This window comes from Pseudochaenichthys georgianus, chromosome 8 (genome assembly GCF_902827115.2).
Source record: "Pseudochaenichthys georgianus chromosome 8, fPseGeo1.2, whole genome shotgun sequence".
In the NCBI taxonomy this organism is placed as follows: Eukaryota; Metazoa; Chordata; class Actinopteri; order Perciformes; family Channichthyidae; genus Pseudochaenichthys; species Pseudochaenichthys georgianus.
In genome coordinates, this window is record NC_047510.2 from 30,015,103 (window position 1) to 30,038,592 (window position 23,490).

Sequence of the window (23,490 nt, forward strand, 5' to 3'; positions counted from 1 at the left end):
TAATGTGTGTTTCGTGTGTGTGTGCGTGTGTTCAAGTATGTACATTGTCCACAACAGAGGCAAAACTGTGGCCCATCAGAGGCTTTTTCAGTCTAATTTATTCAACTCTTTTCCATGCAGTCCAACCATGTCCATCCAGCATTGAAGCAGAAAAAAGATCCAGGATGCCTGACCACAGGGAAATGAACACTAAAAGGTGTTTTCCAGCACATCAGCACGATTGAGTCTTGTGATTGTGGCACCTTGGATGCACAACCCCCAAAGCGCGAGAGGATATATCGACGTCCGCAGTTCTCGGCACTCGTTTAAACTCTCGTTGGCCAATCGTTGTGAGACATGTCAGGCAATGAAACTTGAAGAAAGTTGTCAAAAGTTTGCTGGTAGCCTTTCCTGGGGCTCTGTACTTTAGACTCCTGTAATTGTAAATCCTGAAGTTGCCATTGTGTTCAACCTCCAGTTCTGTCAGGAGTTCAGTCCTCCAAGACCCAACCACAACAATAGCTTTGATGATGAAATTGTGCGTTTGAAAGTAAAGACCAATTCCCCTTTCAGCTGCAGTTACACCATGCTTATAAAAACGTTTTGTTTGAGTACACCAGAGGGGATAAAACCCAGAATTATTGTTTTTAGGAGGTCCAGACTAACACAAATGAGAAACAAACATCGCTATAACAGCTGCTTTTACGCAACCCCGATATATCTTTTTTCTGTCTTATTCCCTTCATCTGCTCCCAAGCTCAACATTTTGCTCATCTCTCCTTTGGGGTTGAACACCCGGACCCTCATTAGCACCCAAATTCGGAGGAAGGCTCCAGACAGACGGAGAAATAAGGATAGGGTGAGGATGGTCGGGCGCTTATTGCTTTACTGACGCATATTGCTTGTTTACTTGCTGTCATTCCTTGTGTGTTCTCAACCTCTAATGCATTCAGAGATTCAGGACAGACCCCACAGAATATTTTGGTAGGGCTTTTTAGAGGGCCAGAAAACTTTTATATATATATGAAGTGACCCACTTAAATAGCATGGCACCTCTTGGGAATACAAGTCAAAGAGACAGATGAAACACGCTGGGCGAGAGCATAAGCGCAGATGTGTTTGATGCATATTCACACCATGCATATTCCATTCATGCTTTTGTATTCATGATCCCCGTTCTCTGCTGATCTCTTATTACAAAAGCATGCCAGCAGCACTCCAGCAGACTTGCTTTACAGGTTTTTCACATCTTTGAGAGGTGAAGTGGAGAAGCCGTGGCAGCATTACAAACATTATATTGCTAATTCATTCCCTCTCATTAAAGTTTGATTCGGTTGCTCGTTTTATCTGCTTTCGTACATTCACAGCTCCATAAAATTGGGATGCAAATTGGGGAGTTTGGCTGACTGGCATTTCTGGTTGGGTGAAAAATATCAATTCATAAATAAAATGAAATGTTTTTTTACATAAATCCACTTTGGTGCAGTTTTTCAAAAGGTAGCAAGTCGGTACCAACAAATCTCCGGATGTGAATAATGTATTTCAAAGAATCTGGTCATCCATCCCGCCCTGTGTTTGCGTAAGCCAGTTTCCTTTCAAGTGCTGGAGTGTGTGAGCATGAGGGTGTATTCGGGAGTAAATCTGGAGTCAGCCATGCAGTAGCTGACTACAGTTCTCCCCCAACACACACACACACACACACACACACACACACACACACACACACACACACACACACACACACACACACACACACACACACACACACACACACACACACACACACACACACACACACACACACACACACACCACACACACACACACACACACACACACACACACACACACACACACACACACACACACACACACACACACACACACACACACACACACACACACACACACACACACACACACACACACACACCAAAGTTGGAATACCATGGTTTACAACAGCTTGTATCGCTGGGTACCAAACGCCAGGAAAGTGCTTGGTAGCCATCGCTCAAGCTTCCATGGACATGGATGCACAGAGGGAGGTCGGATGACAGCGTGCCAGGAAGCAGACAAAAAGAGAGAGAGAGAAAGCGAGAAAAAAGGAGAGGGAGCGAGAGAAAGTGCTAAATAATGTGTGACTTCTGGTAAGCGCTGCCGTTTGATTAGGTTCCACCACCTGTCTGATGTGCTATAGCATGTGCCAGGCATATGCACTGCGGCATGGCTGCTGTCCTCACGATAACAAATGAAGGTGAATTCAATCAGTGAGTAACACTGCCGGTTAAACTGCTCTGTACCGAGAAGAAGAAGAAGAAGGAGGAAGAGGAAGAGGAAGTGAGAATAGGTGGTGTGGAGGCCTTTTGAAAGCAAGTGAATTCATCAATTACCAGCATTGGACAACATGTAACTTAAGACATTTTATATATAACTTATTTTAAAATTATTGCTCTTCAAATGACTGGTCACCAAAAGTACTTGGCTTAATTATTTTACATTGATTATTTAGCCCAGCTCCGTAAAATGTGCCTTTTAAAGAAATGTTATTACACCTGGCATATTCCCACTAAATGTGGCTTTTGTGACACTATGGGCCGTACATTTTTTATTTTGTTGCACGTTTATCCAGGGTGTTACAGTGCTGCTTGAAGCAGTAAGGACAAAGGGAATGAATAACGAATAATCATTTCAAATTGTATATACAGATTAAACCATCATCAAAAGAGAGGTTGGCTGAAATGTGGTCGACTTGGACCATGTAAGATTATACGCGGTTTTATTAATGTATTCTTTTTTGTTTATGAAATAAAACCCATTGTACATTTTAGGAAATGTCCTCATGCTAATGCTTATTTTACTTTAGATGTTGTTTAATACGAGTGAATCTAAAATGATGACAATTTAAACCTTAATTACCTTTACTAAATCACTCTAATTAAAATTGGGATGGATTGCAGGAAAGCAGCTTGGCGGTCCGAAATGAAGAACCACAGGAAACTGCTTCCACTGATCTGCATGGAAATACGCCAGGTTGAAATATACCATAGTTTTTCTTTAAATAACTACAAAGTCTCAACCCAGTCTCACGGCATTTCGTGTTATAGTCACAAAATTAATTTAATCTATTGATTCGTGTTCACCAACACGATTTTCCCATTTGTTTCGTGTCACACAGAACGATTTTTAAAAGCAATGTATTTCTATTGGTAGTATGTTTGGTGCCTGCACCACGTCTTTTTGTCCGGTCGGGTCTTGGAATACCAGAAGCTATGTGGTTCATAAAACATTTTCTTAAAATATCTTACCCTAAGCCTAAAATATCTTACCCTAACGGCCCGTCTACATTACAGGCATCAAAAAATCTTGAAGCTGGCCGTGTCTGAGGCTTGGCGATTTCTCGCGCCCAAGGCGACCAACAACCAATCAGGAATCTCCCGCACCCGGCATTCAAAGCAATATCAATGTTAAAACGAAGTAAACTGGATATAAACTCCCCAAACAGGCGAAAAACTACCAGTTTCACCCACTGTCTCTGCCACCTCCCTCCATGCCTGGCTCCTCCGGTTTGTATCCCGGTAAATAGTTCTGGTCGGAAAGAACCGGGTGATTTTCTACCGTAATTTCTCGTCTGGCTCTCCCAGCTTGCACGCGGTTTGATTGGCTAGCGCTTGTACTGGCGGGATTTGCATAAACGGGATTTGATTGGCTGATGCCAGCTTCGAAAGCATCGGGAGCATCAAAAGTTGAACATTGCTCAACTTTTGATGCTCACGATGCTTGCAAAGCCATGCCATGCTCTCCACAATGCAGTTCGGCGAAGATTCAAAATCTTCTACGTCACCCCATTCAAATGAATGGGCGAAGCGTTGAAAGCATTTTTCGATGCCTGTAGTGTAGACGGGGCGTAAGCCTAAAATATCTTACCCTAAGCCTAACCCTATCCCTTTTATTTAAAATGGTATAATGTCGAAGTTTTTTTGCCGTCTGTAAGGAAAATAAATGGGGCTCAGAGCCTCAGAATACTGAAATCTGTATTTTTTTTAATCTGTTTTTCCTTCTAATTTGTTATTATTTACATTGCTTTTGAAATGGTTCTGTGTTCTGTTGCCAAACATTGCGAAATCGTGTTGGTGAACACGAATCAATAGATTAATTTCGTAACTATAACACGAAATGCCATGAGACTGTGTTGAATGTCTCCACCCTCACACCTCACATGTCTGTATTTAGCAGGTAGAATTAAAACAAGGGATTTTGGCTCAACAATTAGCCAACGAATGGTTTGGAGGTATTTACTAGCCAAAAACAGCTAGCTTAGCGTTAGCCATGGTGACTGCATGCGGCTCTCCAAGAGTTCACACAATGAAGCTACAGGGTTCAAACATCCTAAAATAAACCCATTTTACATATGAATGCTACGAAACTTGATTTCGGTATTGGAAGCATTCTGGTTTTAGATTCATAGTACGGGAAGTATTGACCAATCATGTTTAAGCTAGCTTTGGTTGCATGCAGGTAAACAGTCCGTGGTGAGAGCGAACGAGGCAGAAAGCAACGGCCAAAATGCAATCATGGAACCATGCGCTGTCGGACGATTGTATTAGCTAAAAAATGTGCTTGTAAACTGGCTAATTATAACAACAATCCATTTGTATTATACTGTAAACAATGACAAGCGTGGTAAACAGGAAGTTTAAGCCACACCACAACCCCAGAAATATCAGAGACTCTGAACACAACTAGCTGAGTCCTAAATGCGGCTAATGCTAGCAAGCCAGCAAAGAAGACTCAACATGTAAATAACATATCCAAAACTAAAGATTTTACCCATTTTCATGCCAAAGGAACTAGATGGTTTTACTATGTTTGATGCATCAAGAGCAGGAATTATATTGCTTTCTGTTTGGGTGCCAACAGTCATTCATTTGTGTATTTTAAAATACTTCATTACCAGGGAGTAAATTGCAGTGCACTGACGAGTGCTTTCAGCCTCTCAGATTACGTTAGCATTGCAGCTGTAAACACATGCATCAAACAGCTAGGAACAGCCAGACTGGGAAAAGGTTCTCCTGTAACGCATCACTGCCTTTTTCTTCCTATATCCAGAAGTGTTAATTATTGGTGTTTGATTATGGAATCATGTCTCTGTCGGCTAATTACAGTTAAGTGTGATGATCTATATTCAGACACCATAATTCCCCTTCCTGGTACAACTATATATCCGATACGCAGCATTACCTGACACAAACCCATCCTAATTTGTGAAATCTATAGCCATGCAGAGAGGAGTAGAGAACGCAATTACTTCGTAAAGACTTTCCGAGATACATGGACTCTTTTTCTAGTCGCGGTGACACAAAACCCGTTTTTCCGTCAGCGGTAAACATCCACCAAGAGACGGTGACTGAAATGAGCAGCTCTACAAAACCCTACAAATACCAACAAGAGAGCTCGCTTATTCACTTCTCCCTAGTTTCTGAGGATCAGCGTTCGGAGTGTGTGTCTGTTTGTGTCAGTGGGGAGTGCCTATGGTCTCTGACACCGCTGGGAACCGTCTGTAGTTTTTGACTAGTGTGTAGTGCATGAGTGTGTATGCGGTTCACATATTTCTCATCTCATTTGCCCCTGGAATGAGATGAATAACCAACCCCGCTCCACCCCCCCCTCGCTGGTATGAATGGCTAGGCTGATATCTCACTCTCTGGAGGTGCTGGAGGGCAAAGGGAGCTGACAACACAATGGCATTGTTTCTGCTGATGGGGAGCCAAAGTCTTCGGGGAAACACTCCCCCCAACCAGCCTCTCTGACAGTCTCCCAAAAGAAAGTAGATAGAGCGTGTCTGTGGGCTACTTTGTGGGGTAAATGGTGTCTGTGTGTGGGATTTGAGCATTTGTGCGTTGGTTTGGTGGTGCAGTATCAGAGAGGTTTCGAGGGGGGAGAAGACGGGGAGAGAGCTGCGCCAACACACTCAATTATTTAGCGGAGCGGCCGGGTTCAAAGAGTCACAGCCAGCACCTGCTGATCCGCCACCTTCACAGCTTATCTGCTGCTGCTTTGACCCAGTGGTCACAAATATCACTCACATTATTATTATTGTCGTCAACAATGATGACGAAAATGTAAAAAAAAGTATACACGATATTTGCTTTCTCCCCTTTCTCGCCATTACGGCTGTGGATATAAAAGATATCTGAGCATTTCCTTGAAGTCGCTTACAACTCCACTTGGTTTCCTCTTCTGTCCGTGAACCCATTCGTCCCCATGTTCAGACAGTGACCTCTGTCTTGCTGTTGGTGGGCAGTCCCTTGTGCTTGGGATGCACGTGCGGCGAGTGGCCGTAGCTCAGCGGCTGCGAGAAGAGCTCGGGCAGCGTCTCGATGCTGAACTGCCTCTTGTTGGAGTACGCCATGCGCCGGCTGTTCTGCTGCTGCAGCGCGTGGTGTTGCTGCTGCAGCGAGTGATGCTGTTGCTGCTGCTGCTGCTGCTGCTGCTGCTGCTGCTGCTGCAGCGTCTGCTGCTGCTGCTGCTGCTGATGCTGCTGATGCTGCTGCTGATGCTGCTGCTGCTGATGCTGCTGCTGCTGCTGCTGATGCTGCTGCTGCTGCTGCTGCTGATGCTGCTGATGCTGCTGCTGCTGCTGCTGATGCTGCTGATGCTGCTGCTGCTGCTGCTGATGCTGCTGATGCTGCTGCTGCTGCTGGATGGGGTGGTGCTGGGGCCCCTGGAGGCCGATGTGCGAGGCCACAGGGTGCTGCATGTGGCTCTTACTGGGGTCCCATGCTTTGAAGGCCGAGCTGGAGGTGAGCGGGTGGGTGTTGGTCTTGGAGATCTTAGGCTTGGGGATCTGGGAGGCGTTGATGGTGATGGCCAGCGGCGCGTGGATGTCGGGCGGCGGGAGGAAGGGCTTGTCCTTGGGGTGGAAGTTGATTGGCTGGAATGTGGGAGGGGACTGGCGGTGGGTGTAGTCCACCATTGGGTAGCTCTTGTAGTAGTCTCTCGAGGCTGTGTCTGCATGAAAGAGGGAGAGAGTGGGGGAAGGGAAACAAAGTCAGAGACAAGGTTAAATCATCATAATGAAAAGTGAAGACAGTTTTTCTTAAAAGCAATCAGTGAAGACCACCATAACCTTCACATCACTCCTATATGTTTTCTTATTTATACAACCTGTTCATGCAACCGACTCATTAGATTTGGTGGCTTCAGTGGCTCTAGGCGTCAAATTCTGACGCTCCACATACCTTTCTAGAGTTACTTTTGGATGTACAGGGCTGACTCTAGCGAAGGACGAACTGACGTAGTAAAAATAATTAAAGAAGGAGGTTTCCGTAGAGGTGAAGGAGGCCGGGTTGGATGGATGGGTTCAAAACATTTGCACTCAACGTAATGTAATGAACTTACAATAACCAAGTTAACTTACCCTTACATTAACCCAAACCCTAACCATTATCTTTCCCTAAGCTTAACCCAGGTATCATACATAACTTTCGTCACGTACATATTTGTATCCATGTGTTGCCCTGGACTTTGAAATATTACACTAAAAAACTGCAAGTTGTCCTGACCATAAATCCATTGGTGAAAAGTTGAGACTGAGAAAAAAAAGTAGTTTTTACTGCCTAAATGGTAATGCGACATACAGTAGGTAACTTGCATTGGATATGTAACCTTAACAAATGGTTGCCATGCTCTCTGAGAAATGACGCCTAAAAAGCACCTAACGCATGAAAAAGGGGTTCATATCAAGCATCCAGTTGATAAGTTGTTTTTATGAATCAACTTCTTTGTGTGTATATGCGGCATTAATACCGATATGAAACATTCTGACCCTGAGCATAGTCAAACAGCTGCTTTGTTTTTGAGCTTTGAACTGTCGACGCACTGACCGTGGAGTTAAATATAACAACAGCATCAGAGAGAAACAAATAGAGTGAGAATCAGAGGAGTCGGACGAAAACAGAGATCTGTTGGGAGTAAAAATAGAGTTGGTTCAGCGTGTCGAGTCACATTAGTGTGAGCCCTCTGAGTGCAACTCAACTGCTGTTTGGTCATCACCACTGACCCCCCCCCCCCCTACACACTCTGTCCTCAAGACACCAACAACCTTGTTTGCTTAGCCCAGTTTTATTGGTCCTTTTTTCCTGGAGAGAAACAAAAAACATTTATATTTGGTGGTATATTTATGTCATTCCTTGCCATGTTTTGCTCTGAATTAGCCCTTATCTTAGACTTGGTATCTCTTTTAATATCTTAAACAACTGCCTTCCTCATAACTTACAATGATATGCTATCAGCTTCATGATTAAATCTGTTTGTGTGCCTGTTTGTCTGAACTGATACTCTCCAAGCAGCAACATATTAAGGTTATTTCAATCGTCTGGTCGGAAGAAGTCTATGAATGAGGCCTCGGTGTTAATGAACGCTCGAGTGTTCACCGTGGTCAGGAATTCCAAGTAGACATAAAAAATATATTTGGGGTACCGTATATTCGTTCCACTGGACTGCTTGAGCTTTGTGATGCAGTTTCAGGAAAATAGAGCGTTGCATGTAGAGTTTTTGGACATTATTCAAATGTACACGTTAAACAACAATCATCCATTGGCTGACTGTAGAGTGTTGGCTTCATTTACTCTATTTGTCAGCTGAAGCCCATTGTTTCCCTCTGTATCCATTGCTGTCGATTAATTTCCTAATCATGTCTTCCAGCCGAGATGACTGGTGACGTTTGTTTTGTTTGTTTTCGTATTTCCAGGAAACACCTTGAGGAGTACTCTCACTTTCACACGTCTCAACAAACTGTCCAGTGCTATCACAGTCCGGTAATTGCTTATTGAACACTTCGTATGTGGGTCCATTGTGTTCCTCCAGGGCTCTTGAACAGCAGCTGTCGAGGAAGGAGACGGAGCTACCGCTAATCATTCAGGGAAATTCTCCAAGCTGCTCCCAAGATTTAAATACAGTTCTGCTTTTCTCATCGTACCATCGGAAAAAACCCCGCTATAACCGTTTTAAGTGTTGTTTATCTCAAAAGGCTAGCTGGATATCGTACATTATTGCATGGCAAAGCAGCCTAGATTAAACCTGAACCTACAAAATTAAGTAATTGCATTAAATGAAAATAATTGGTTTATTGATAATAGATGATAAGAGCTATTTCCACTGTCAGGACCAACACATCCATTCTTCTGGACAAGGTAAAGGACCTAAAGTATTATCGTCACCAAATCCAAATCCGGAGTTTTTAACAGCTCATTGTTTTACCTAATTCGGTGATACAGTAGTAAGTGTTACTTTATTTGCAACTAAAATCTAAATTTGTATTACCTCGAGTGTTTTGACTTCTTATTTTGCTGCAGCGATGGAGAAGCCCCGGCCTTAGTAACATATCCAACTAATCCCATGAGTGAGATGGTGAGAAACAAACTTTAAACATTCAACCAGAGAGTACATAAAGCTCTGAGGTAAACTGAAACGACTCAAACTGAGAAGCACTTCAGTGAAACCCTTCAGACAGGAAGTCCTGCAGACTTGTGGAGAGAGATTAGAGAGAGACGCAGGGTCGGCGTCATGGGGGGTCATTCGCGGGCCATGCCCCCCCAAATGAGTCACTGTGCCCCCCCCAACGCAGGGTGGGCAAGCTTTGCCACTTTGCCGTTTTTTTTTAATCATATAAGTGAAAACGTTTCCACTTAAGGTTTTTTGTGTGAAATACGTCAGAAATAAAGAATACAAATATAAAACACAGCCTAAGGTGTGCTCACTGCTGCTCTCTGATTGGTGTGTTGCTTGACCAATGACCCCCACCCGACTTTTGTTTTGTTATCATTACGTGGCTGTGTGTTTAGATGAAAGCCGGTGGCGATCTGTTCATCTGTTACACTGATTATACAGTAAAGCCATCGAAAATAATATGATGTACAGTACAGTACAAGTAGCCTACTTCTGGGTCTCTGTGTTTCATTCAAGCTCGGCTCTGTGTGTGTGTGGCACGAGCACATTTTGTGAGTGCGCGAGCGGTAACGTGGAATGTTGTTGTTAGCATCTGGTTAGCTAGCTATGCTAACGGATATAAAGGGCTGTTTCTACACCAAGGTGGAGGAAAGTCCTCTCCTGTCAGACTGTGAGGATCTTATAACCTCAGCTCAGTGAGGTAAGGACTCTCTCAGTGTTTAGTTCACTTTAGTGTAGGTTAACTTATCTCAGTGGGTCTCAAACGGTTTGGTCACCATTTATGTAAACAAGTATTTGCGAGGAACACCTTTATATGATCATTATAGTTATTAAAGAATAAGATAATAAATGAAAAACCGGTATGAAATACTATAGGACAGTAACACAAGAATACAGTTTAAAAGGGGAGTGATTAGTAAAATATCCATAAAGAAAAAGTACATCTGTTTACAGTTCTGTTTCATGGATGCTGAGAGATGTAGGCTAACCATAGATCTCCTAATGTTGCTTTGAAAGTGCACCAGATTGATGCATTTAACTTCAATATTTTAAAAATAATCTTCCCGGGGGAGCATGCCCCCAGACCCCCCTAGAGGAGGTTAGGTCCACCCCCATCTAAAACATGTTCACATGGATAGGATACTAAATACATTTGCACACTTTTTATATGGTGGCCTATGTCCATATGTTTCTGTTTTGGTGGTCGTGCCACAACCGTGCACGCATGCACAAATCATAGGTGCGCTATACAATAGCACATACACCCTGCAATGTGTGTGAAAGACAATAGACTTTACAGCATGTTTTTTTTAATTGAAGTTGCGTTGGTGTTTGTGTGTTGGTTGTTGACGGCAGTGTGTGCCCCCCCTTGGTAAATGATTGCCCCCCCATTTGATTTGTTCTAGAGCCGACCCTGGAGAGACGGACAATTAAATGAATCACTAATTGTTCAAACAACAGAGATTAAGGAGGCACATGTTTTCTTTATTAAGCAATAAAGTGTCACCGCAGTGAAAAAACTGCTTTGCTTTCATTTGAATTGTGCAGAAGAGGGTGCTGAGGATTTGAGTGTATTTTGGTCTGTGTGTTCCTGTATTCACACGCGAGGCTTGTGCCACTGTATGTGCGCCGGGCATGTGCGCAACACATTTGCATAAATCATTTACATACATTCCTCCCTCATTAAAACGGGAATAAGCGTCTTTGTGCGTTCGCGTCTCCACAGTTAAGTGCCTTATTAAGTTCGCCACGATGACGCCGAGACATTTGACGACAGCAGTTCCTTTTCTGTTTTTGTACCAGTTATTGATTTGTGGACACTTTGTCTCTCCAGGTGGTGTGATAAACTGCAGCTTGAGCTACAGCAGCATCATTTGAGAGAAAATTGGTTTCAATCTCTGGACAGGGGCAGGAGAATCTGTGAGGACTAAGAAACTATGAATTAAACACACTCTCCCTTCCCACAACAACTGCTGTTTCTGTCCATCTGACTGTTTCCACACATGTTGCCAGCACCTGACAGCCGGCTCCTCTGCGACAGTATTGTGTGCCTTCCTCTCCATTTCACATGCTCTCCATCTGCTCATTCTTCCTCTCTCTTGTTTTCCAATGTTTCCATCCTTATTTCATTAATTTGTACTCTTCGTCAGCTCCTGCGCTCTCCCCAGCTGCCTAAAGCGAGGCCCGCGGTCCGAATCTGGGCCAACGCATTATAACTGCAGAAGTTGAGCTCAACAAAGGATTTCAGAGTTTGACAACATGCTGTGTTGAATTAAGTATATTTTGATTGCCGTTTAAGCCGAGAACCTTCTCAGTACGATGCAGATTAAAGAGGCCCTATTATGCTTTTGGGGTGTTTTCCTCTCCTGTAGTGTGTTATATAGGGTTTGGTGCATGTAAATGATCTGCAAAGGCTAACATCCCAAAGTTTGTCTCCCACACACTCCCCCCCCTGCCTGAAACGCCTCCATTGGACTCCTTTGTTTACTTCTGTAACGTAAGGCGCTTTCACACCGCAGTACTTTTCCCACTTTAGTTCCGATATAGTTCCGAAATGTCGCGTTCACACCAAAAAGAGTGTTCATGAGAACCTTTTTACCCCCTTTTCCGTCCCTGCTAGAGAGCAGGTACCTTCGTGGGAGAAAAAGGTTCCTATGTCTGATTGGCTGGGCGGATTGCAAACCACGCCCCGTAAAACTCCCAAACAGTTTTGTGAAGCCGCCATTTTATTATCCTCGCATTAGCATTATTAGCATTAGCCCAGCGCAGAAACGCAGAGAGACTAACTTATGGCAACACAAAATAAAACATGGGAGCGGTGGAGCGGTGGAGATGAGGAGGTGTCGGCGTTCTGGCGATTTACTCGGAAGGCCAGTCCCCAACTCCGGGGACTTCCGGCCGGGGACTTCGGGTGGATACGCCGTGAAGTGGTTTGCGGCCTGCCAGTAAACCCAAAGCAGAAGAAGAAGTGACGTCAGCGGCTTCATTTGCCTAATCCACCCTCAGGGAAAAGTATTCCGGTGTGAACGCGATCTGTACTTAGTTTATGAGAACTCTTTAGTTCTCATGAACTAAGTACAGATGAACTTTTGTGGGAAAAGTACTGTGGTGTGAAAGTGCCTATAGTGACATCACTCTGTAACACTCGCACTTCAATTGGCTAGCGCTCCAACCAGAGTTCCCGTTAGCCGATAATTACCGGACTACGACCGGTAAAATATGCTGAAGACCGGCAAATCTAAATCTCTCCGGTCAAAGTGTCCGTTCAAAAATAATTTCCGCTTAACGCAATACCACATCAGTTGCGCAACTTGCGCCATTTATGTGACAGACAAAAGAGTGTGTGACAGACAAGAATAGTCAACTCTAATGTCTAACACTTAATGTGGAGAAAGAGATGTCCTGTATGGGTTGATTTTGCGTTGATCTGTTGGTAATGCCTCGGGGTTCCGGTGGGCATGTAAACAAATGCATAATGCTGCGCTATACTTTGTGGCCTCACCCAGTTGCATAGCGACGCTTATTGTTTAGGTGTCTTTTAATAAGCAGGTAATCATATCATTAGCTAGAACTAGCTGGATCTGATCGATATGGACATAAACGCGAGTGAAGTCTAATCTGACGGGAGAGAGAGATCAGCTGCTGCTGACGAGTCGACACGCAGCTCTGCATGATCACATGCAGCGGTGAGCGGAACAAAACACACTTCAGGTTAGAATATCACACGTAGCTATTTTAATGACCTCTCAAACCCCTGAGATCAGCGCACTAACCACTGAGCCACAACCTCCCTTAAAGCCCAGAAGCCGTTGCTATAGCTGCGCCATTACCTAAAATAGAAATATTCTGTCATTTGCACCACTTACTGCACATTTGGATGATATCCAGACAGATATATAGTACTTCTCTATTCCATCTAAAAATATCTGGTGAGGAAAATATTTTAGATTTCATGATTAGTCACCTGCTGCTTGTAAAATAAAAAAAGCCTTTGAACCAGAGGAGTTCCTCCGACTTCAAAGCCATCTTTTAGGGAATTTTAGAACACTACAGATCATGTAGTAATACAAAAGAAATCCCAAAACGTATCTGAAGCACACGTTAAAAAAGCAGCAACTGCACTGCAGAAATATCGAGTAATTAACTCTTGTACTGAGTCTGAGAGATGTTATCACTTTAGACTAAAGCTGTTCATTTCTGTGGCAAGACTATCAAATCAACCTATCAATATAGTGTTCGTGAAGAAGTTGATAACTTTAAAAATCTATAAAAAAATCTCTTCGAATAATTATTTTAAAACATGGCTCAGGCTTTTGGATATTTTTTTCTGTAACCTGCAGCAACTGCACATCATAAATATCTATTAATTAGATACATGTGCTTATTTGTGGCAATACAAACCCAAACAACTTCATATTATTAGTCTTTATTAGGCCAACAGTAAATGATTATGATCACTATGATTATTAATCGTATTGTTATTATTAATTTATATATTTTTATTATTCATATTTGTCATATTATTATGATTTTTTTAGAAAAAATGTGTGTATTAAAATTGTATTTTTAAAACATGGCACAGGCTTTCGGATATTTTTGTAGTAACCTGAAATGCTTGCTAAAAAAAGCAAAAACCTTTAATAATTGTATCTTAGTTTATCTTGATCAATGTGCCTTACAATACGAATTAAAACAAATATTGGATGTGAAAATAATAGTAATAATAATACATTTTATTTGTAAAGCACCTTTCATTGCTATAAGTAATCCCAAAGTGCTACAAGAAGAGTGATATGTTTCCAAACAATTACGGCCCGTCTACACTACATGCATCAACAAATCTTGAAGCTGGGCGTGTCTGAGGCTTGGCGATTTCTCGCGCCCAAGGCGACCAACAACCAATCAGGAATCTCCCGTCCACCCCCGGCATACAAAGCAATAGCAATGTTAAAACGAAGTAAACTGGATATAAACTCCCCAAACAGGCGAAAACCTACCAGTTCCACCCACTGTCTCTGCCTCCTCCCTCCATGCCTCGCTCCTCCGGTTTGTATCCCGGTAGATGAACAGAGACTGATCATACAGCACCGGGTGATTCACTACCGCTATAATGAATTTTCCCTCCATTTTTTGAATATGAGGAAATTACCTGCGTAGTCTCTCCCAGCATACACACGGTTTGATTGGCTAGCGCTTGTACTGTCAGATTTGCATACGCGGGATTTGATTGGCTGATGCCAAGCATCAAGCCTCAAAAGTTGAACATTGTTCAACTTTGATGCCGATAGATGCTCGTGATGCTTGCAAAGCCATGCCATGCTCCCCACAATGCAGTTCGGCGAAGTTTAAAAATCTTCTACGTCACCCCATTCAAATTAATGGGCGAAGCGTTGAAAGCATTTTTCGATGCCTGTAGTGTAGACAGGCCGTTAAAGGTGGTAGGCCAGCCTTTCTTAAAGGTTAACCTAAATGAATAAAATATATATTTAATTAAATGATTCGATAATAAGAGCGTTGGGTGTGGGTGTGCTGGTAAACACCCTCTTCCTCCCCCTCTTGGAGAACACCCCGCCTCCGTGTTGTTGTCCACCTGTCCTGCTTTAATTAAGACAGATATATGTTCTGGAGCCAGAGTCCTGCTGCTCACCCGGCTCTGCTTCCCCTCTGACCTCTCATACTCTTCTTCCTCTCTATCATTTATCACTGTTTTCTGCATACTGCTTCCTTTTCCTCCCTCCTATCACCTTTTGTGTTTTGCTACGCACGCAATATTAAAAAGAAAACTTGATGTAGTAACAGCTGCATTAAATCCCAATGTGTTTATAAAGATTTTAAGCAGCTTGGTCCGGACACCTGCAGTTTGAGCTGGCAAAGGTTCAGCTTTCACCTCCAAACTGTGGAGTGTCCTAGCCGTGACTTTGTCCTCACAGCCAGGATCTCTGGACCCGGCGCCTGGTCTACTGCCCAGCGAGAGAACTGATAAGCATGTGTGAAGAAATGAAAGGACTGTGTGTATAGTAACGTTTCCATCCTTGTGAGAGCAGAAGAGGACGCAGGAAGGGGTCTTACTGTAGAAGTAAAGAACAAACTGCACACTAAGTAAGTGTAGGTAGGGCGTTGTTGGAGGCACTGAAATGGAGTGGTGGAGATGTGATGAGCGCCAGAGCATGGTTACTAAGCTTTAGTTCATTTGTATTAACAGTATTACAATTAGGCTGATATTTTAACCAAACAAGGCTCGGCCTATACATCATGATGTATTGGGAGAAACCAAGATATCTCATGTACCATCAGAAATTCACCCAGTCTACTGCCGTTGGTCGGTATAGGTGTTGTCTGTTCCTGGTTTTAAAAACTGCCTTACAGGAAAGTGATTGTATATTCAATTATTTGTGTTGTGTCATTATTCCACACACTATCTTGTCTTCTCATTTAGCTGTAACTCCATCATATACAATGTTGTTGTTTGTTTTTAATCTGTAAAGCCCACTGAGACAAACGTGTTTTGTGATATTAGGCTATACAAATAAAGTTGGATTTGATTATATTCTCATTACTGATGATTATTTATCTAAAACGCCATTATATAGTCGGCTGCCCGCCCTTATAATATTATGATTCCATTTTGAAGTGCTTATTTGACCCCTAAGCATTGTCTGTGCTCTTCCACTTAAAGGTGGGGTAGGTAAGTTTCAGAAACCGGCTCGAGATACACTTTTTGTTATATTCCATGGAATGCTCTTAACATACCCGATAGCAATGAATATCTTAAGTGCTTTGACAACAAATCCATACAAAAATGTCATCTGTAGAAGCCGTAATACTGTAAAAAGTACAACCAATCCGTTTAGCCGGCCCGGATTGGATGGCCTACCTGCCTGTCAGCCTTCCATCGGGGCACAACCTTATCTCGTGCCCTCATTGGTCATGTGCGCGTTCGTGTGTGTTGGAGGAGGGGCTCTATAAGGAAGTGGCAGATTTTCTCCGGTTATGTATTTTCAAATTCTAGCGATTTCGAGCCGGTTTCTCAAACTTACCTACCCCACCTTTAAAATTGTATACAGCATGCCTAAACAACCAAGAGCCAGAAGTCCTAGTGAGAGCACAAGAGGATACAGGAAGTACAAATAATCGTACACAAAAAGGTTCTTCAACAAACTAAAATGTAAATAAAAATGCTTCGTAAATCAAATGAAACTGTAAGAATCAAAACTCTGAATGCTATATAATAATATAACTTCATTTTATTAACACAAAGTTATGCAGAATGTGTAGCACCAACTACCACATAAACAGGCAACATATTTCCATTTGGCAAGTCTTTGGTTTGTTTACCTGCTATTGGCATTATGTAGAATCTAATAGTGAACCGACTTCTACGTCGCATATGAAAGTAGGTGTGTCACAGAGTATCATGTTGACTAATGCGTGGAAACACTGGATGTGTGTGTGCTGTGTAAGCTGATGGTGCATCAATAAGTGCCAGAAGATCAGAGTCCCTGATGGCAGAAATACCATGACACATCAGAAATGTACTACAATAAAATAATATTGTCGTAGCCCATTCTTGTGGGATATCTAAAACTGTGCCACGTCAACAAGGATCCGCTTCTTGACTCACACGTTAAAAACCATCCGAATAAAGCTCTGTAGGCGCTGATTTCTTTGCCTTCCTTGGGCGATTTATTTACTTCCATATATTTAAACAAACAAAATAAACAAAATGATCAGTGTAACGTGAGGTCAAAGACTGTTCCGATTCCCCGTTCATTGCTGGAGAGAATTTCCTCCCCACGCTCAGTCCCACCCCTTCCTTATATCACAGGTGTGGCTCGCAGTAAATCAAGGTTTTTCTCCCAATATTTCATTCGGTACTAATACATAAATGGAAAGAATATATTATGATCTAAATTAATAAGAAAATAATACACTCATTGTAATAATCAGAGATTTGCATATTTCTGTGTGTGTGTGTGTGTGTGTGTGTTAGAGAGACAAAACTAGTAAATACCAACCAGAGAGCAGCAGTTCACCGTCTGCGTGTCATCAAGCAGAGAAAGATATGAACACTGCAGTGAGACGTGAGAGCAATTTCATATTTCGAGGTAGTTTTCAGTGAAATGTGTCTGACTTCTCAGCGGTGGGGGTGGGGGGGGGGTTCTGCTGCTGCAATCTGCCTCCGTTTCTCAATGAGATCTGATTACTCTTTCCTGCTGCTACTCAGTCATCTATACAAGGGCCCAATGGTTCCTTCTGGAAGAGTTAAAATGGACGTTTGTTCCAAATGTAAAGACATATCTCAAAGCGTTCTTGAGATATCACATTCATGAGAACAGGGCAAACAACACTGTCAAGGAATCAGAACCCTACCTTCATCTAGCACTGGCAGATATCCAGCACCCCTTGTTTCAAAGAATCTTCGTACATTTGGCAGCGCTATGATAACGAACTACATAAAGGAATGCCTTGTGAGAACGGAGAGCTCGACCAACTTCTACAGCTTTCCTTTTCGATGAAACTTCAGATGACTCACGCTCTTTAGTTCTTTCGCCGACTTCTACGCTCTGCAATCCTGCCTCTATCTGCATATTGTGTCAATGAACAGTACATGCCAACCTGTCGCTGATCATCACCGTCACCACGTCCTTATCTGTCTGCACTGATCAGATGATAGATGGTGTGTGTGTGTGTGTGTATATGCTTACGCTTGCGACCCTTATGTGCCCCTATGCAGTAGGAAGAGGTTTGTGTGATTGTTGGGTAGCAAGGACATGTTTATGATGTGTATGTTGAGTGTGTGTATGTGTGAGTGTGTTTCTGTGTGTGTGTGTGTGTGTGTGTGTGTGTGTGTGTGTGTGTGTGTGTGTGTGTGTGTGTGTGTGTGTGTGTGTGTGTGTGTGTGTGTGTGTATAGTGAGAGAAAGGCCCAAGGGTGAGCTGGAGGGCTGGACCTGTCGCTTCAAACTAATGTCCAGGTTACTGTCAATCATCGCCCACACATGCTAAGTATTACATTTAAACCATTTTGAATTACCACAATTTGGAATCTATACATTATTTTCTATTGCACTTCCGAGTGTGTTGTGTCATCACCAGCAGTGACTTCATGCCATCCTTGCACCTTTTTCCCACATTAGATTACTATAAACTGAAAGGCAGGCTGTTCTTAGGGGCTGAGCTTCAGGCCGGTGACAGACAGCGGACAGCAGAGTTTTAACAATGATCCCAACGCTGCCTTTGTTCAAAACAGGAATTCCCCAACGTCATAAAGGATTATAAAACAGATTATTTACTCAGTTAGAAGCTGACAGCATGGAACATGATCGTCCCTGACTGAGGATGTAAATAGTTGAATCAGTGTTAACGTGAAGGGGATGATCTTGTTGTTAGTTTCACCAATAAGAGGGTGCTGACTCATCTATTCTGCCTATTTCTAACACACTTCCATTTGTGCCTACGGACAATTATTTTCACAGTACATTATGACCGGAGAGATTGAAATTTGACGGCCTTCAGCTGACTTTTCTTCTGTTCAAAGTCCAGTAAATACCAGATAATGAAAATATTAAGTCGATCTGATTGGTCAAGCCTCACCTATTGAGCCTCGCCTATTCCATGTTCATGGTACTCAAATAGAGCAAAGAAAATCGACCGACAGACAGACATACAGAATCCGTTTTTTTGGGGCACTTGCTTATAGTTTCAAAAGAAATGTTTTGCCCCGATTCCATTATCCTCAATTTTGGTAATCAACAGTCAGAAGGAAACGGGATGCAGTCAACAAGAGAGTGCACAAAGCAAACAGATGTTTCTTTGCGCCCTCCCCTGAAGATTTTACCAGGGAATTGTTCAGAAATGCAGTCAGCCGGTGTGTGCAAAAACACTTCAAATATAAAAGTATATACACAATTTTGTCAACATGGTGATTTATTTACACATACTAAGAGAATGAACTGAAAGCACAGTTATTTATATTCAAATTTGTATTAACAGCATTATTAATATGTTGATAAGGATATACAAATAGGCTATATATATATATCATGATTTATTGGGAAAAGGCAAGTCATTTGATGTAAAATCAGACACTGTCCATAACCACGTCATCCAACATGTGTCTGCATGATATTGAATCTACTTGACAAGTCGTGCAAAATAAATCTCCCCGATTTCCTGAGTTTGTGTTGAAGCGTTATTCATGTTTATTTTCTCGCTCGAGAACTAATTTTCCTGATTATTCTCACCCTGCATGAATGTAGCAACAATCACAATATTTACACCACGGCTGTCTCATGGCTCTAATATAATATTGAGGACGTCTTAAATCAGCACTCAAACCGGATTAATGAGTCAACATGGGTGGTTAGAGTCAGAAAAAAGATCATTATCCTAATTGGTGCAGCTCTCCCTTCACCACTTTCTCACTCAGTGTGAACATTAGTATGGGGACACATTCCCACACGGAAAGAAAGTATATGACATATATGCCAATATATGCAGAATATATGCTGCATATATGCCATATTCAGTTTCATATATGTGCATATATGTGGATTAATATAGATATATGTGTCATATATTTCCACATATATGCCAAAGTCAGGCTCATATATGTGCATATGGTCGAATGCACTTATTGTAAGTCGCTTTGGATAAAAGCGACAGCTAAATGCAATGTAATGTAATGCATATATGTGGATTAATAGGAGATATATGTGTCATATATAGCTCATATATCTGTCTTTTTGCATATATGTCATACAGAATGACTACATATAGGTCTTTGCAAGGTAATGTGGTAATGTGCATATTATTCCAAACTATAAATCTAACTACATGAATTAATCATTGTACTTATTTCCTTTCAATGCAGATTGAGGTTTGCGGATTGCCGAAGACAATTCAATGTATAAAGACAATATTGTTTGATTACGGTATGTTTTATTGTATGAAGCAACATTTTTAGTTTAGTTATTTCACCCAGGACCAGAACCGGATGTTTATATCCGCTCGACGTCAGCTGATCAGTTTAAGATTAGTAAATTATTAAATATTTGATAATTGTACATTATTGTTAAAACACTAGGGCTGTCAAGTCAACGCGTTAATAACGCGTTAACGCAAGAAAAAATGAACGGCACTAATTATTTTAACGCGATTAACGCATGTGTATTTTTTGTCCTCGGCCGCCCCGTAGTTTCAGAGCGTATCGAGTTTAAAATACCATCTCCAAGCTGATGCTGACAGCCCCGCTTCTGCTGCCCGCTTGTGGCAGACCACACTTCCACGCTCACCGGCAGGCACCGACTGGCTATCGGGAGGACCGGGAGGGTGTGTGTATGTGTGGCCCGAGCGAGCGAGAGAGAGACCATACGTGTATTGTTGTTGTTAGCATCTGGTGCTAGCTAGCTGCGCTAACGGATATAAGGAGCTGTTTAAATGAAAACAGAGGAGCGACATTTCGCCACAACTGCGCCGAGCACTTGACTTGATGCAGGAAGCCAGACAGCGGGACATTGTAGGAGAAGTCAGCACACTCGGGCACGGGTAGTGCAACATGATTGCAGCGTCCAGGCAGCTCCCGTTCGAGCATATGCCTTGAGTTGCACATAGCTCCGACGATCGCACGCACGCACACACACACACACACACACACACACACACACACACACACACACACACACACACACACACACACACACACACACACACACACACACACACACACACACACACACACACACACACACACACACACACACACACACACACACACACACACACACACACACACTTTGTATTGTATTATTGTATGAGAGAGGTTCCAGGTTGAATTGAGGCGAATATTTGTAATGTTCAGAGGTTGTGTTTAATATTCATGAGAATATTTGTCATTGTTCAAATGATAATAAACATTAGCATAAAGCATATTTGTCCACTCATATGTTGATAAGAGTATTAAAAACTTGAAAAATATTCCTCAGGTACATTTAGAACAGATAAAAAATGTGCGATTAATTTGCGATTAATCGCGATTAACTATTTTAATCGACTGACAGCCCTATAAAACACATAATCTGAACCACAAGTTTTCACTAAATGTTACCTTTAATTGTTTACGTTTTTTTTAGGGCTGTCAAACGATTAACATTTTTAATCAGATTAATCACAGCTTAAAAATTAATTAATCATGATTAATCACCATTCGAACTATGTCCAAAATATGCCATTTATTTATGGAAAGATAAATGAATATATATCCATTTAACATACAGTATCTATGTTTATTATAACATTTTTCTGCGTGTCAAAATGAAAGACAGCCCACACACCTCATCAATCATCAAACCGTGGGGTCTTAATTCATTACGTGTTGATTTCTATCAACGGGGGAGTACTTCAGGAAAGTCGACGGACGGACGGGGCTAGTGGAGTACTTCGTGACCACAGAGTGTGAACGTTGTGATCAGCTGTTTTAGCGCAGTTCTCCAGTGAAGGGGGGAGTCTCCCTCCGCAGCCGGTTGGCGTAGTTTTGGCACAATTCCGTTGTACAGACCGACGTTAACAGAAGCCCTGTCTGTGCACACGGAGACCGACTCTGTCGTCCGGTGATCTAACCGCCTTCTAGAAAAGCTTCACAAGTACGTCGGTACGCAAATGCGCTTTGTGACACACGTGACGGTATGCATTTCAGATTACGCACATAACCTGCGTACCAGTTATGTGCACCCCTGTACCAGAGCCATATTATTACTATTATATGGCTCTGCCCTGTACTACAGCAAGAGTATTCTCCGTCGGGACTTCCTGCAACAACACCACGCCGTTATCAAAGATGTTCTATTGAGAAGACGATCACTACGTGACAAAAGTTTTCAAACCCGTGGCTGCTGAAATCAATCTTACTAACTGCTGTCTGTGCAATTTACTCCGCGCGAGTTGGCAGACTTTATTTTTCTAACTTTAACATCATTTTTCATGGTGGGGCTCAGCCATTTCTTGGTATGGGTGTAGCCTACCCCAGCCATACCCTGGCGCTGCCACTGGTGGCACGTATGGGGCGGGCCATTCTGCACATGCGTTAAATGCGTTAAATATTTTAACGCAATTAATTCAAAAAATTAATTACCGCCGTTAACGCGGTAATTTTGACAGCACTACTGTAGTTTTTTTTATATTATTAGAGAATAATAGAGACATTCGCTGCAGAATGTGACGTCATAGAAAAGCGCCACTCACAACGAGCGCGCATTCATGACATCATCCCCTGTTTATTCCAACCGCTCGCGGATACAAGAAAACACAACAGACAGAACAAACATACAAATTAAATTACATTAATGTCACCATGTGCACGTTTGCCTTGGTGGAGTGGACAGAAGGTAGTGACAAGGGACTTATTTAGCTTTAGTAACTAATTAAATGAACAAAAGCCTGTAAACCAGGCAACGTTTTCAGACCAAGGACCCCTTGGCTGAGAGAGAGAAGAAGCAGGGACACCCACTACATATTGTATAAAATTGTGTTGTAAATTAAACATTTTCATAGATTTCTTAGACAGCTTCATCGACTTTGACAGCACTATCATCAGTGTATGTTCCATTAATGTGTATTTTCAGACATTTAACCACTTGAGCCATCAATATTTAGTCTTTCCCCCCCTCTACACCAAACCTCTGCCAAAAATAGCAGATCTGTAGTAACTCTGGGGACCCCCTGTGGAAGACTCCTGCTCTAGACTATATGTTGAGCCAGCTACGCTTTTCGGCGCGGGCAACCATAACAGAAAATAGCAGTACAGTGTTTGCTACTGTGTCACGTTAATGTTGATGTATCTGCACCAGCATGGGAGAAGAGTCTGACAAGAATACTCTGTGAGATGGAGACCAATGACGAGGCTGACACCACTGAACGGGTTACCAAGCCCAATTGGCGATACGTCGACAGTGATGAAGAGGAGGAGGAGAAGGAGGGCTCATCTGGACGAAGAGGAGAGACCTATTTCCAAGAAAAAGGTAACTGACTGCATCCATTGCGTGTTGTCAAGGTACATTTAGATTTAGCT

General features: G+C 42.5%; 1 protein-coding gene across 1 annotated transcript in view; it reads right to left on the minus strand.

Moving 5' to 3' along the window:
• Positions 1 to 1,887: 1,887 nt before the first annotated feature.
• LOC117451736 (GATA zinc finger domain-containing protein 10-like) overlaps positions 1,888 to 23,490 on the minus strand; it is a 98,593-nt gene continuing 76,990 nt past the window's right edge. The window contains exon 4 of the mRNA XM_071203901.1: positions 1,888 to 6,987. Within this exon, the coding sequence (XP_071060002.1) occupies positions 6,245 to 6,987 (743 nt within the window). The 3' untranslated portion in view covers positions 1,888 to 6,244. The remainder of the gene's footprint in view (positions 6,988 to 23,490) is intronic.